Source organism: Elephas maximus, chromosome 25, assembly GCF_024166365.1.
Source record: "Elephas maximus indicus isolate mEleMax1 chromosome 25, mEleMax1 primary haplotype, whole genome shotgun sequence".
NCBI lineage: Eukaryota > Metazoa > Chordata > Mammalia > Proboscidea > Elephantidae > Elephas > Elephas maximus.
This window is the reverse complement of record NC_064843.1, coordinates 31,268,284-31,281,567: the sequence shown is the minus strand read 5'-3', so window position 1 is coordinate 31,281,567 and position 13,284 is coordinate 31,268,284. Positions and strand designations below refer to the sequence as shown.

The 13,284-nt window shown below is 51.0% G+C and overlaps 1 protein-coding gene across 2 annotated transcripts in view; it reads right to left on the bottom strand.

The window, feature by feature from the left end:
* KIAA1755 (KIAA1755 ortholog) overlaps positions 1-13,284 on the bottom strand; it is a 42,122-nt gene that overhangs the window by 9,153 nt on the left and 19,685 nt on the right. For both annotated transcript variants that reach the window (XM_049869727.1, XM_049869728.1), the window contains 7 exons: positions 10,072-10,165; positions 9,101-9,187; positions 7,704-7,820; positions 5,323-5,421; positions 4,271-4,419; positions 1,484-1,622; positions 192-314 (listed from right to left, as the gene is read on the bottom strand). In XM_049869727.1, the coding sequence (XP_049725684.1) occupies positions 192-314; positions 1,484-1,622; positions 4,271-4,419; positions 5,323-5,421; positions 7,704-7,820; positions 9,101-9,187; positions 10,072-10,165 (808 nt within the window). The remainder of the gene's footprint in view (positions 1-191; positions 315-1,483; positions 1,623-4,270; positions 4,420-5,322; positions 5,422-7,703; positions 7,821-9,100; positions 9,188-10,071; positions 10,166-13,284) is intronic.

Genomic DNA, 13,284 nt, shown 5'->3' with positions numbered 1-13,284 from the left:
GTCCAGGAAGGCCTCCTGGAGGAGAGAACATCTAAGCTGAACCCTCTGTGGTGGAAGGTGGTTTCCTCCCCGTCTGGAAGTTTTCATGCCCTTTTTTACTTCCACGACTTTCCCTCAGCCGCGCCCTCACCACCCGCCTCCATGCCCCCTCCATCCGCTCCAGTCCTGCTGCACAATTTTTTGAAACGTACTGCCGCCTGAAGGAAGAATTCCTCGAATTCTGCGTGGGTTTTCTCCACTGTCTCCAAGCTTCCATCCTTGGGGGTCAGTGCTTGCAGGTACCGGCTTCCTTCCTGCTCCATCCAGTCGCTGACCTGGGGCAGGGGAGGGAGGCTTGGACATGAGGGGCTGCTGGGGAGGTGTCCCCTCGCCCAGCTCCCTGACTTCCTTGGAGGCGTGGAGGCTGAGGTCTTCTTGTCCTTGGTCATTCAGGGGCTGGCCCGGTTCCTGCACACAGCAGGCACTCAGCGCACACTTGCCTGAAGGCAGTCACAGGGTGGCAAATTTCAGCTTACTCTAATCATTCAGTGCTGCTCAATCATAAAAGGAACTGGCTCAGGGGTGATGAGCTGCCCAACCCTGAGGGTGTGCAAAGGACACTGGAGGGAAAGCTTCCTGCTATAGTGGAACGTGCATGAGCCTGCCAAAAACTTGCTGTGTGAACTGGGCAAGTCATTTCCCTTCCTGGGGCTTAATTTCTTCAGTGGTAAAATGAGGGCAGACATGAGGATTCAATGAGGAGCAAAGGGCATAAAATGGTGCTTGACTCCATGACCAGATGTCCCCTTCTTTTTCTGGGGTGTCTTAAAGAGCACTATCAAATCACTTTTCCTCACAAAACTCAATGTGGCAGGTACTAGTATCATTCCCATTTTACAGATGAGGAAACTGAGGCACTGAATAGTTAAATAAATTCTCTAGAGTGACACCACTAGTAAGTGGTAGAGCCAGGGTTGGAGCCTGGGCTGTTGGGCTCTGGAGCCCATGCGCATGTGACCATTGTGCTCCACTGCCCCAGGCACGAAGGGAAGTGCTGTCTCTAAGCACCAGCAGATGGACCAAGTGGTGCCAAGTGTGGGCTGCAGGGTCAGACCCCCAGGTGTACAACTAGGCAGGTGGTGTAATGTCTCCCAGCCTCAGTTTCCTCATCTATGTGGTGGGTGAAATCTTAACACTGTCCCCACATCGCTGATAGGGGACGAGGTCAGAAAGCATTGATATATCCAAAGGTTCCTACCCAGAGCCTGGTACTCAGTTAGTACTCAATAAGTGCAGCTCTTGGGGCTATGTCTTTACCCAATAAGTACTTTTGAGTGCCACATCATGTGCCACACCCCAAGGATGCCTGCCTGGTCCTTGTAGAATCACAGCCCTGTGTCCTTGCACCAGAGCAAAGCCCCTGGCTGGAGGGTGCCGTCCCTGTGGAGGGCAGCCAGGCAGATCCCCCCATAGCTCCTCCCAGCCCACCAGCCTTTCCACTCACCTGATGGATGGAGGCCTCCAGGCGGCCCAGGCGGACTCGGAGCTCCAGCTTCCCCAGGAGGTGATTGGACACAGTGACCAGGACATGCAGCTGCTCATCCACGAGGCCATACAGGGCTGCAGCTTCAGCCAGGTGGCTCCTGGGAGGCAGAGGAGGGTGAGAGAAGACACAGGACCCCACCACCTACAGTATTCCTGTTAAGCACAGACCACCCCCCACCCCAACTAGCCCCACCTCTGGGGCTCCAGCCTGGGTATTTCAGCTGCCGACTTGCTGCGTGACCTCAGGGAGGTCCCTATCCTTCTCTGCGCCTCGGCCTCCCATGGGACTGGGAGGACCAGAGGACACAGCAGGAAATGAAATGACCCTCTCCCTTCCCTGCCTGTCAAACAACCAAACCCCTTGGTATAGAGTCAAATCTGGGTTTAAATCCCAGCCCTGCTACCTTCTAGGAACGTAACCTTGTACAAATTTCTCAACCTTTCTGTGTTTTTTTCATCTGTAAAATGGGATAATAGCAGAGCCCATCTCATAGGGTGGTTGTGCAGATTAAGTGGTCTCATGCCTTGGCTCCCAACCCTGGCTGCACATTAGAAACTCCGGGGAGTTTTCAAAATCTTGATGCCCACCCCCCACCCAGACCAACAAAGTCAGACTGTCTGGGAGTGCAACCTGGATATCAGGGCTTTCTAAAGCTCCTTGCAGGGTTCCAGGGTGCAGCCAGGGTTGAGAACCAGCCCTCCTGCATACAAAACCCTTAACATAGTGCCTGGCATGCAAGAAGCGCACGATGTTTGTTAGCGCTTGTCGTCTCTATTGTAATGATGTGGAGTAGGTGTAACACGCCCCCCCATCTCGGCCTCCATTTTACAGATGAGAAAACTGAGGTCTAGAGAGGGGAAGTGACTCTCACACATGGCAGAGTCTAAATTAGAACCCAGTCCAGGGCTTCTTCTCCAAGTGGGTTTTTGAAATGGCCAAAGCCAACAAAACATAAGGGAAGGAGTGTCGAAAGGGGATTTCCGGCGTAATGACACTGGGTGAAGGGAGGAATTTAGGGACTTCCCCAAGGCTGCTCAGATCACACACCACTGTCTTCAGGAAAAAGAGGAGTTGGAAAGTCTGCTTTCCTAAAGGGAGCCTTGCCATTTGGTCGGAGCTCCCCATCTGATCAGGGTCACCACTCTTCCAGGAAAGGGGTAAAGGCCTGGGGTGTGTGAACAGGATGGAAAATGCCAGCCCGCCTGGCAGAAGAAGGGAAGAAGAGGACAAGAGGGCAGGAGCTCCAGGGAACCTTCTGCAGAATACAGATGTTATGGCTCACGTGGGAACACAGCGCCCCCTGGTGGAACTGCCAGCGGCCAAGAGTCTGAAGAGGCCTAAGGTGGACTGGTGGGGCCTGAGCCAAGCCTGTGAAGCCAGAGCATGCTGGGAAAGACAGCACTAACCCCACCAGGCTAAAGGGAGACGACCTCACACCCAGCACCTGGACCCACTGCTCTCCAACTCCCATCGGAGTGAACCTGCCCTTGAATCTGGGGACACAATTCAGGGCAGAGTGTTCAAGATTCTGGAATCAGGCTGCCTGGGTTTAAGTCATGGCTCTGGCCCATCCCAGCTGTTTGACTTTGGGCAAGTAATTTAACCTCTCACTGAGCCTCAGGATTCCCCCCCTGTAAAATGAAAATAAAGCTAGGATCTACCTTAAGGGTGGGAATTAAATAAGTTAATATCTGTAAAGCCCTGAGAACAATGCGTTCCACACTAAAAAAAAAAAAAAACTGTTGCCATCAAGTTGTTTCTGACTCATGGCAACACCATGTGTTGCAAAGTAGAACTGTGCTCTGTAGGGTTTTCAAGCCTGTGACCTTTTGGAAGCAGGTTATCAGGTCTTTCTTCCAAGGTGCCTCTGGATAGACTGGAGCCTCCAGCATCTACGTTAGTAGTAGAGCACTGAACTGCTTTTGTCAGCCAGGGACATTAGCATTACCCATCCTAAGTGCTATTTAGGTGTTGATTAAATGAACGAATTGTTCTTAAAAGCTTCAGCAAACTTCCCCTTGATTCCTGAATATGAATAACAGGATTTGTTTTAATAGAAGTTAAAATAGTTCCAATTACTCACCGGTTTAATTACTGTTTTTCTCCCATCCCCTAAATTTAAAAAAGCAGGTATTTTCTAGGAATGTAAATTATTTATTCTGTGGCTCCGAGGCCACCCCCCCACCCCCACCCCCCCCCCCACACACCATGAACTTCCCCCAGCCTGGCTGAGAAGCACTGAGGAAGCAAGACAGCCTGAGGGTTAAGTGCTCAGATGGGCTGGCTTCAAATCCCCGCTCAGCCATTGCCTAGCTGTTATTCCACTTCACTGCACCTCAGTTACCCCTCAGCCAAGCCATGACAATGCCAGTTGGCCTCACAGGGCTCTTGTGAGGAATAAATGAGCTGGGGCTTGGAAGGGCCTGGCCCCCTATATGAGTCAGAGAAAGTGCTTGGTACATAGGGGTGACCAGAAGTGGGCAGGAGCTGTCCTCGAGGCCTGCTCCTGGCTGAAGATGGCCGAACTGAAGCGGGGGCAGCAGAGAAGGGACAAAGAACTTGACCAGGCCCCAGCAGGGCCTGTGACCAGGCCTCTGTCAGGGAGACATGCCCTGCAAACGCCCCAATCCTGGGCATCCCCAGGGACCACCCTGTGTGTCCCTTTGGCAGGGTGGCCCCAGCCCTGAGCACCCTGAAGAACAGGGTGAGGGTGGGGTGGGGGAGGAGATGCCCAGGTGTCCATACCTGACGTCAGGGTTGAAGTCCAGCCTGCTGGCCTGTTGCCGCAGCCTGGCCAGGGTGGCTCCGCCCTTTTGCTGGAGGCCCAGCAGGCCCCGGTCCCTCAGCACAGCCTCCATCAGCTCCTTGGACTTGCTCAGGCACCTGGCAGCCTCCTGCCAGGGTGAGGAGGTAGCCTGAGGCCCATTCCCCACTCTCCTTCAACACCTTCCAGGGCTCCCCACACCCAGTTCAAACCCCCAGTTTGGCATTCAAAGCCTCCAGAAACTCTGTTCTTGCTATCTCTAAAACATCTCCTCAAGCCACACCGCCCTCGCATCACCATGGCAACTTCTGTGGTCCAAGCTTCATCATTTCTTGCTCACTGACCTCTTCACTGACCTCCCTGCTGCTCTCTGGCTCCCCCTACAGTCTACTCACCACACAACAGGTGGCAGGATCTCAAAGGGCAAATCTGGTCTTGTTATTCCCCTGCTTGAAGCCCTCCCTCCAGTGGCTTCCCTGCTGGTTTAGAATCAAATCCAACCCACTACTTACTACCGCCCCTGACAACTTTTCTGTTCTCTCCTTCTCTCCCGCCCCCTTTGGTCTGCTCCACACTTGTCTCCTTGCTATTCCTGAACACACCAAGCATAAACCTGCCTCAGGGCCTTTGTACAAGTTTGCACATGTTTGCCCTCTGCTTATTGCTGTGGCAGCCTCCTTCTTGTCCTTCAGCCCCAACTTACATGGTACAGCCCTCCTTGGCCACCTGAACTGAATTCCCTCCCCCGTTATTCTCAATCTTACTTTCATGGCACAATTTGCAATTATATATTCATTTCCTTGTTTAATTTTTAAATGACTGCCTCTGCCACTGCACTGTGAGCCCCATGAGGACAGAAACAAGTCTAATTGCCTGAGGCTGGATTTCCAATGTGGGACCCAATAAATATTAATTGAATGAATGAATGGAAAACAGGGAAGACGATGGCCACTCTGGATGTCCCCTTCATGAGCCCTTGGTCCATGGAGTCTAGGGTGTGGTGTGATGTCCGCGCCCTATGCTCCAGACTCACCTGCACACCCCCAGGGGCATCACACTTCTCGAACTCCTCTATGGAAGCCTGTAGCAGGGAGGAAGCCTGGCGGAGGTCAGCAAGGAAAGTGTCCAGCTTCTATAGGACAGAGGGCCAGAGAGGGGGTGTCAGCCTGGACTAGTGGGAGGATCCCCCCCCTACCCCAGGAGGACACAAGGGAGGTGTTAAGCAGGGGTTCTCAAACTTCCGCTGCATCAGAATCACCTGGCGAGCTGGTTAACACACAGCTTGCTGGGTCCCACCACCGAGTGTCTGATTTAGTACTTCTGGGGTAGGAACTGAGAACCTGTGTTTCTAGCAAATTCCCAGGTAATACTGTTGCTGCCATAGAACCACTGGTGTTGGGAATGGGAGAGGGAGGAAGAAGACAGGCCGGAGCTGCTCCCAGGTCACCAAGGACACCTTGGGAGAGGGGAAAGAAGGGGGTGATAGAGCAGAGTTAGGGGACATCCTTGGCTGGGTCCCACTTCGGCCTAGCTCCACTACTTCCTAGCTGTGAGACCTCAGGAAAGTAACTTAACCTCTCTGCGCCTCCTCTTCCTCCTCTGTAAAATAGGAACCATAGTAGTTCCTGTCTTATAGGGTCATGTGAGGATTAGATGGGTTAATTTGTATAAAGCACTTAGAACAGTGCTGTCATGGATTGAATTGTATCCCTCCAAAATATGTGTCAACTTGGTTAGGCCATGATTTTCAGTACTGTGTGGTTGTCCCCCATTTTGAGATTTTCCTATATGCTATAAATCATAATCTCTGCCTGTGGTTAAAGAGGATTGGGGTGGGACGTAACACCCTTGCTCAAGTCACATTCCTGATCCAATGTAAAGGGGGCTTCCCTGGGGTGTGGCCTGTACCATCTTTGATCTTATAAGAGATAAAAGGAAAGGGAAGCAAGCAGAGAGTGGGGGACCTCATACCGCCAAGAAAGCAGTGCTGGGAGCAGAGCGTGTCCTTTGGACCCACAGTTCCTGTGCAAAGAAGCTCCTAGTCCAGGGGAAGATTGATGAGAAGGACTTTCCTTCAGAGCCAACAGAGAGAAAAAGCCTGCCGCTGGAGCTGACGCCCTGAATTTGGACTTTTAGCCTACTAGGCTGTGAGATAATGACCTTCTCTTTGTTAAAGCCATCCCTTGTGGAATTTCTGTTACAGCAGCACTAGATAACTAAGACAAGTGCCCAGCACATAGTGTTGGTCACCATCACTATCAGCTTTATGTTCTAGGTCTATAGGCAAGATCTCATTTGAAGGAAGGGCTGTGAAGCTAAAATATCATTCAAAAGCCACTAGATTAACTGGATGCCTCCAGAGAGGGGACATGGAGGGTTGGGGGACAAGAAGGAAAGGAGATTTTTCACTATAACATTTTTGTACCATTTGACTTTGGGAAATACTGCCTATTCAAAACTGGCACAATTTAAAAAAGAAGAACATCTAGGCAAAAAGCCAATTGACAAACCACCAAGTTTCAGGACAGTGGTTCTCTACGGGGTCAGGGGGCATTTGGCCGTGTCAAATGTCATTTCTGGTTGTCACAGCTTGGGGGCGCTGCTGACATAGAGTGGGTAGAGACCAAGGATGCTGTTAAACATGCCACAATCACAAGACAGCCTCCCACACAAAAGACTCATCTGGCCCAGAATGTGCATAGTGCTGAGGTTGGGCACCCCTGGTGTAGAAACAGTCCTGGGGGGGCAGATGGACACTGGGCTCAGCCTGGTTTAAGCCTGTAATCCTCCGCGAGCTATTGTGCAAGTCACCCCCATCCTGTCTGTCCTTGGGTATTAAACTGAGCATGAAATGCCCCCTCGCAGGGCTGCAGGGAGGAGGGATGGAGATCACGCAGGGAAGGAGCTCTGAGCTGGCAGTTTCCTTATTTCCTCCCTCATCCAGGAGGGAACATACCTCCCACCAGACCCTGAGCTCCCTGAGTTGTGTGAGTCCACAGAGCAGATGCCTGGAAATTTATTTTCCATTAACATCAACACAGCTCTTAGCATGCATGTGCCAGACACTGCTAAACTCTTTACCCGCATTAACTCAATTAATCCTCACAGCAACCCCATAAGGAGGTACTAGTATTACCTCATTGTGCAGATGAGGAAACCAGGGCTCAGAGAAAGTAACTTGCCCATGGTCACACAGCAGACCTGAGATTGGAACCTGGGCAGTCTGGCCTCAGAACCTGAGCTCTTAGTCACTCTACTCTGAATCCTCATTATAAATGTTTGTTGAATGACTGTTTGGTTTTGAACTCAACAGAGTCAGTGGGTCCACAGGGCAGGATAGTGAAGGGAGAAAGAGAAGGGGTAAGCGTCAGGGGTTAAAGGCTGTGATGATACCCAGAAAACAATGATAGACACCTGGAAAAACTGCACCCACTCGCTGTGGCAGTAGGGGAAGGGGCCTCCAAGGGCTGTGGGCAGCTGGCTGGGGTCCACATGGTGGCTGAGGGCCTTCAGTGAGGTAAACACCTCCACCTGCAGACAGAAGAGGTGAGTCAGGAGAGCTTGGAGACTCAGTGTGAGGACAGACATTTAGAAGGTCCTGCCTAGATCCCTGCCCTAGCACCGTTTCACCCCACAGCTGAGGCCAGCCCTTAGCTTTAAGAGTTGGTTTCTGGGCAACCTAGCTTTTCTGGAAGCCCTGACAAATAAAAATTCAGAGCCAGACCCTGGTTAAGGAATGTCAAATAAACAGCACTCATACTGCTGCTCTCCTGGCCTGTACCCAAGGCAGACATCATTAATCAATTACAGCACTTGTTCCCTCTGAGCTGGGCTCTTACTCAGAACAGCTCTCCAGGTAATCCAAGTTGATTGAAGCTGGCCCTTGTGATGAAACCTCTTTGCAATTCTTGTGCTGTCCTCTGGTGACCCACCAAAGTGCTGTCTCTTGGGGCTGATAGGAGAGGTCACTAAATCCTAACAGCATCCCCTGAGACACAGACTGAGTGACTGCCTCTTGAAGGCAGTGAAGTTTGAGATTCATGCTGAGAACAGCTCCAGTACCCAAGCTTGAGATTGAGTGGAATCTGTGGGTTTTTCAATCCCTGCTACTCCAAATGTGATCCATGGACCTGCAGCGTCAGCATCACCGAGAGCCTAGAGCCTGTTAGAAATGCAGAATCCCAGGCCCTATTCAGAACTTGCACTGTAATGAGCTCCCCAACGTGACTGGTAGGCACATTAAAGTTTGAGAAGCACATCTCTAGCTCACCATGTGCCTCTTTACTAACCAAAGGAAGGAGACCTTTTAAATCAGCTCCCGATGCAGGGCAGAGGGCCGGGTGCCCATGCCATTACTGTGGTGTATGGCACCAATTAATGGCAGCTGCAGGGCTCTTGCCTGCAAAGTTCGGAATCTACTCAGCATCTGTATTAATTAGGGAGAGAAATACAGGAAAAGCAGGGCGCGCAGTGTGGAAAAGGCCTCTAGCTTGCTGTGTGGCCTTGGGCTTCAGTTTCCCCAACTGAAAAGAAAGGGAGTGGGGGCACTTGACCAGATGAATCTTGCGAAATAGGCTTCATGCCATGTGTAACTCTCAGTTTCATGGGAATGCCCACCAGGAAGGAGTTGATGAGGACTGTCAGGGAGAAATCATTCTGTGGTTGACCCAGGCCTTGCATTTATTGACTCCTACTTGATTATTTGAAGGCCTCTTTTAGCTCATGAATTCTGAAATTCTCCATCCCCCTCAGCTCAAGCCCAATAACCCCTCTCCTCAGCTGTGGATGTTGCCCTTCATCCCACACCTCACCTGGACGCCAGGTAATGTCTCCAGCTGGACAGCAGCCTCCTTCTCCCCCAGGAAGAGCAGAGCCTGGATGGAGGCTGGGACCAACACCTGCCAGGGAGAACCATTTCTGAGTTGCTCTGACCAAGCCTTCACTGAGCCTCCCAACCCCTTGATTTCCTCCTCCTTTCCTTCTAAGAAACAGGCAAATGGGCCAAAGGGGCAGAGTGGGGTTCTCCATGGCTGGGCCCTTTGAGTGACATGTTTGGAGGGTGAATCATTGAAGGCAAGAGAGCAGTGGGTCCAAGCTATGTTGCAAGCTTCCTCCCCCTGCACCTCAGTTCCTCCATCCATAAAGTGAGGAGGTCAGGCCACCAGGCAAGCATATGCCAACCCTCCATTGACTCTGCTGCCCATAATAGCTTTGTAGGAATCTCTGGCCTCCCCCATTCTCAGTTCCTGAGGTTCATGTGACCTAAGTCAAGCCAATGAGTATGTTGCATTCCCTGGGCCACAGGGATCGATTGAAGGATAGAAATCACAGTGAATGAGACACAAGAAACTTTTGCTGGTTCCTCTGGGAAAAGAATCTCACACTCTTTCCTGCTAGACTTAAACCTGGAACTTCTGCTGGCCACACTGGCACCAAGTAGGGGTCTAGCTGAGAATAGCAACCTCCTACGGGAACAGGGCCAGAAATGGAGAGAGAGGAACCAGGGTCTGGTGACAATATTTGAGCCTCTGGATCAAGCCATACCTGAATCTAGTTTAATCTTGGGCTGTCCAGTTACCTGAACCAATGAACCCCCTTTGTCTTTAAGTCTGTTTGGACTCAGTTTTCTGTTAGCTGCAGCTAAGAGTTCCAGCTAGGTATTGACCAGGTTTCTGGGGATCCTGGTTCCAGCTCTGAGCCCCTGGTCTCATGAATGTCAGGAGACCCCTGTGGCCCTTAAGATTTGTTAGGTTGAAGCTTCCCCCTACCCTGCCCTACTCACCTGGGTGGCCTGCAGAGCACTGACCAGACTTGGGTGTGGGGGCTGTTTCCTGGCATCAATCACAACCGTCAGCCCCTTGGTTTTAGCTTCAGACCTGTGGGTGGCAAACAGAATTGGCAGTCTTGTTGGGTGGACTGGGGCTCTCCAGGGCAAGGGCTTAGGAGAAAGTGAAGGAGACTGGCTGCCAGAGAACCTTGATTTATTGGTGAACTCTTCATCTTGCAAGACCAAGTTCCAGTGCCCGCCCCTTTCAGGAAGCCCTCCATGATTCTTCTCCAGGCAGAGTCCACAGCTCTATCCTTGGTTTCCATAGTACCTTGCACAGCAACTTACAGCCGTAGTAAGCATAAACTATAGCCACCTGTCCCTGTTGCGGTGGGTGGGTCACCTGGCATTCATTCACACAAAGTGGGCAGAGCATTTATTTTGTCTAAGAACTTAACCCCTTCAATATAGCCACGTCCCCTGGGAGCTGGTTTCTAATTGGTTGAGGCTAACAGTGGTGGCCTAAATCCGCTGGTCAACGATTGGGTTAGATGTGGTCATGTGACATGGTTCTGGCCAATAAGATGTGAAGGGAAGTTTGCTGGGAGACTTATGGGAAACGTATTGTCTCCTTTAAAAAGTTCTTATAAAGATGTAGGGCAGAGATGTTGCTGTGTGTGGTAGAGTCGATTGCGACTGATAGCGACCCTTACAGAACAGAGCGGAGCTGCCCCATAGGGTTTCCTATGCTATGATCTTTACGGGAGCAGATTTTCAGGTCTTTTCTCTCACAGAGCTGCTGGTGGATTCGAACTGCAGACCTTTTGGTTAGCGGCCGAGTGCTTAGCCTCTGTGCCACCAGGGCTCCTTGAGGCAGAGATACAGGATATAAATTTCCTTACCAGCTAAAACATTTTGAATTGGAATTTCTGCTACTTGCGGCCAGAACACCCTTCCTGCAGCCAAAACACCTCAGCCACAGCGCACTGAGCTCACTTGGGCCGTTTTCCGTGATTACGTTAAGAAGTCTCAAATTGGCCCAGTTATTATTTTTTTTTTTTTAGAACTACTTAAATGCCATCTCCCTGACCCCCACCCCTTCCCCTGGATATCTGGCCAGCAGGTCTGGGGTGGGGCCGGGGAAGTCTGTGTGGTCACAAGTGCCTTTGGCCATTCTGATGATCAGGTAGGTTTGGAAAATAACCCCCAACTGCCTTCAAGCCTTCTAATCACCATGTCATAGACAAAACCAGAAGCGGCCCAGAGAGGGCGGGGAGGGGTGGTGATGGTGAAGCTGTGGCATTGCCATTAGTATCTGGTGATCTGAGCAAATTATTTCATCTCTCTGAGAGTCAACTTCCCCATTTGTAAAATGAGGACAATCAAGGTACCCGCCTTGCTGGTCCCACCTCACCCAAGGGCTGTGGTGAGGACAGACTGAATTCATTTGTATAAAACCCAAAACCAAACCAGTTGTTGTTGAGTCGATTCTGACTCAAAAGTACCCCGTGTCTTTCAGAGTAGAACTGTGCGCCATAGGATTTTCAATGCCTGTGATCTTTTGGAATTAGACTACCAGCCTTTCTTCCGAGGTGACTCTGGGTAGATTTGAACCGCCAACCTTTCAGTTAGTAGCTGGGCGCTTAGCCATCGGTGTCACCCAGGGATTCCTCATTTATGTAAGAGGGATCTAAGTGCCTATTGTTATTATTGTCCTAGAAGGGGAAACTGAGGCACAGAGAGGTGAAGTGGCAGACAGTGGGAGGAGGTCTTTGACTTGATGTTCCACTCCTGGCTGCCTCTGCTGGAATACTGATTTGTTTCTGGATCCATCTCCATCACCAGCCTGGAAGGCAGGGTCCCACATGTCTCTCTGGATCCCGGGCATCAACCAGCATGAAGCTGGGCCCAGAGCAGGTGCCAAGCAATGTTTGTTCAAAGCATGACTGGAAAAACAAGCCCAGCACACAAGAGCCTCATGTACATTGCACTCCATGGTTTACAAGGCATTGCACACTCCTCGCATCACCCCCCACCACACACACACTTGTGACCCCACTGAGTCCGCAGAGCCCTCCTATGAAGCCATCCCTTTTTTCAGGTGTGCCTCAGAGAAGGAAAGTGACTGCCCCCAAGGTCTCATAGCAAGTTGGTGGAATTCCAGGGCTCTGTCTACCACTCTGACCACTTCTCAGTTCAGAAAAGAGGGCCCCATGCCCCCATCAGCCCAGAAAAGCCACTCACCTTGTGTCATGGATTGAATTGTTTCCCCCCAAAATAGCTGTCAGCTTGGCTAGGTCATGATTCCCTCATATGATTGTATGATTGTCTACCAATTTGTGATCTGATGTGATTTCCCTATGTGTTGTAAATCCTATCACTATGATGTGATGGAATGGATTAGTGGCAGTTGAGGTCTGCAAGAGTAGATAGTGTTTTAAGCCAATCTCTTTTGATATATGAAAGAGAGAAGTGAGCAGAGAGACAGGGGACCTCATACCACCAAGAAAGCAGCGTCAGGAGCAGAGCACTTCCTTTGGACCTGAGGTTCCTGCGCTGAGATGCTCCCAGACCAAGGGAAGACTGACCTTCCTGCAGAGCGGACACAGAGAGAAAGCCTTCCCTTGGAGCCTGAATTCAGACTTCTAGCCTACTGGACTGTGAGAGAGAATAAACTTTTTTGTTAAAGCCATCCACTCGTGATATTTCTGTTATAGCAGCACTAGATGGCTAAGATACCTTGCATAGGAGGGAGAGAAATCTCAGTGGCCAGCAGGTGGCAGTGATGGCTCCCGTGGGGCTGGTGGAAGGTGGGGTACATGTGGAAGCTTCCAAAGGGTTTCGTCGGACCCTTCACCCCTACCCCTAGCAGCACAGCCTCTAGGTTGGGTTGGAGACTATAGCCACCACCCCGAGCAAATGCCTCCTCTGAGACTGCCCTTGCTGGGGCTGGGACTCAGACACAAGGATGGTGCCTCTCCCTCAGCCAGTCCAACATTAAGTGTGGGTGGTCGGGGTAGGGGTGCTGGTGATGGTGGAGGCAGAGGGTGTTAGAAATCAGTATAGGTCACTCATCACTCACTTCTCCACTCACTTATTCATTCACTCATTCATTCTTTCCTTCATTTATTCAACAAACATTTTTAATTCAGATACCAGCTCAATTTTCACCTCCTCAGGGAAGACTTCCCTGATTTCCCAACTGAGATTAGCCATCCTATCCTTCTT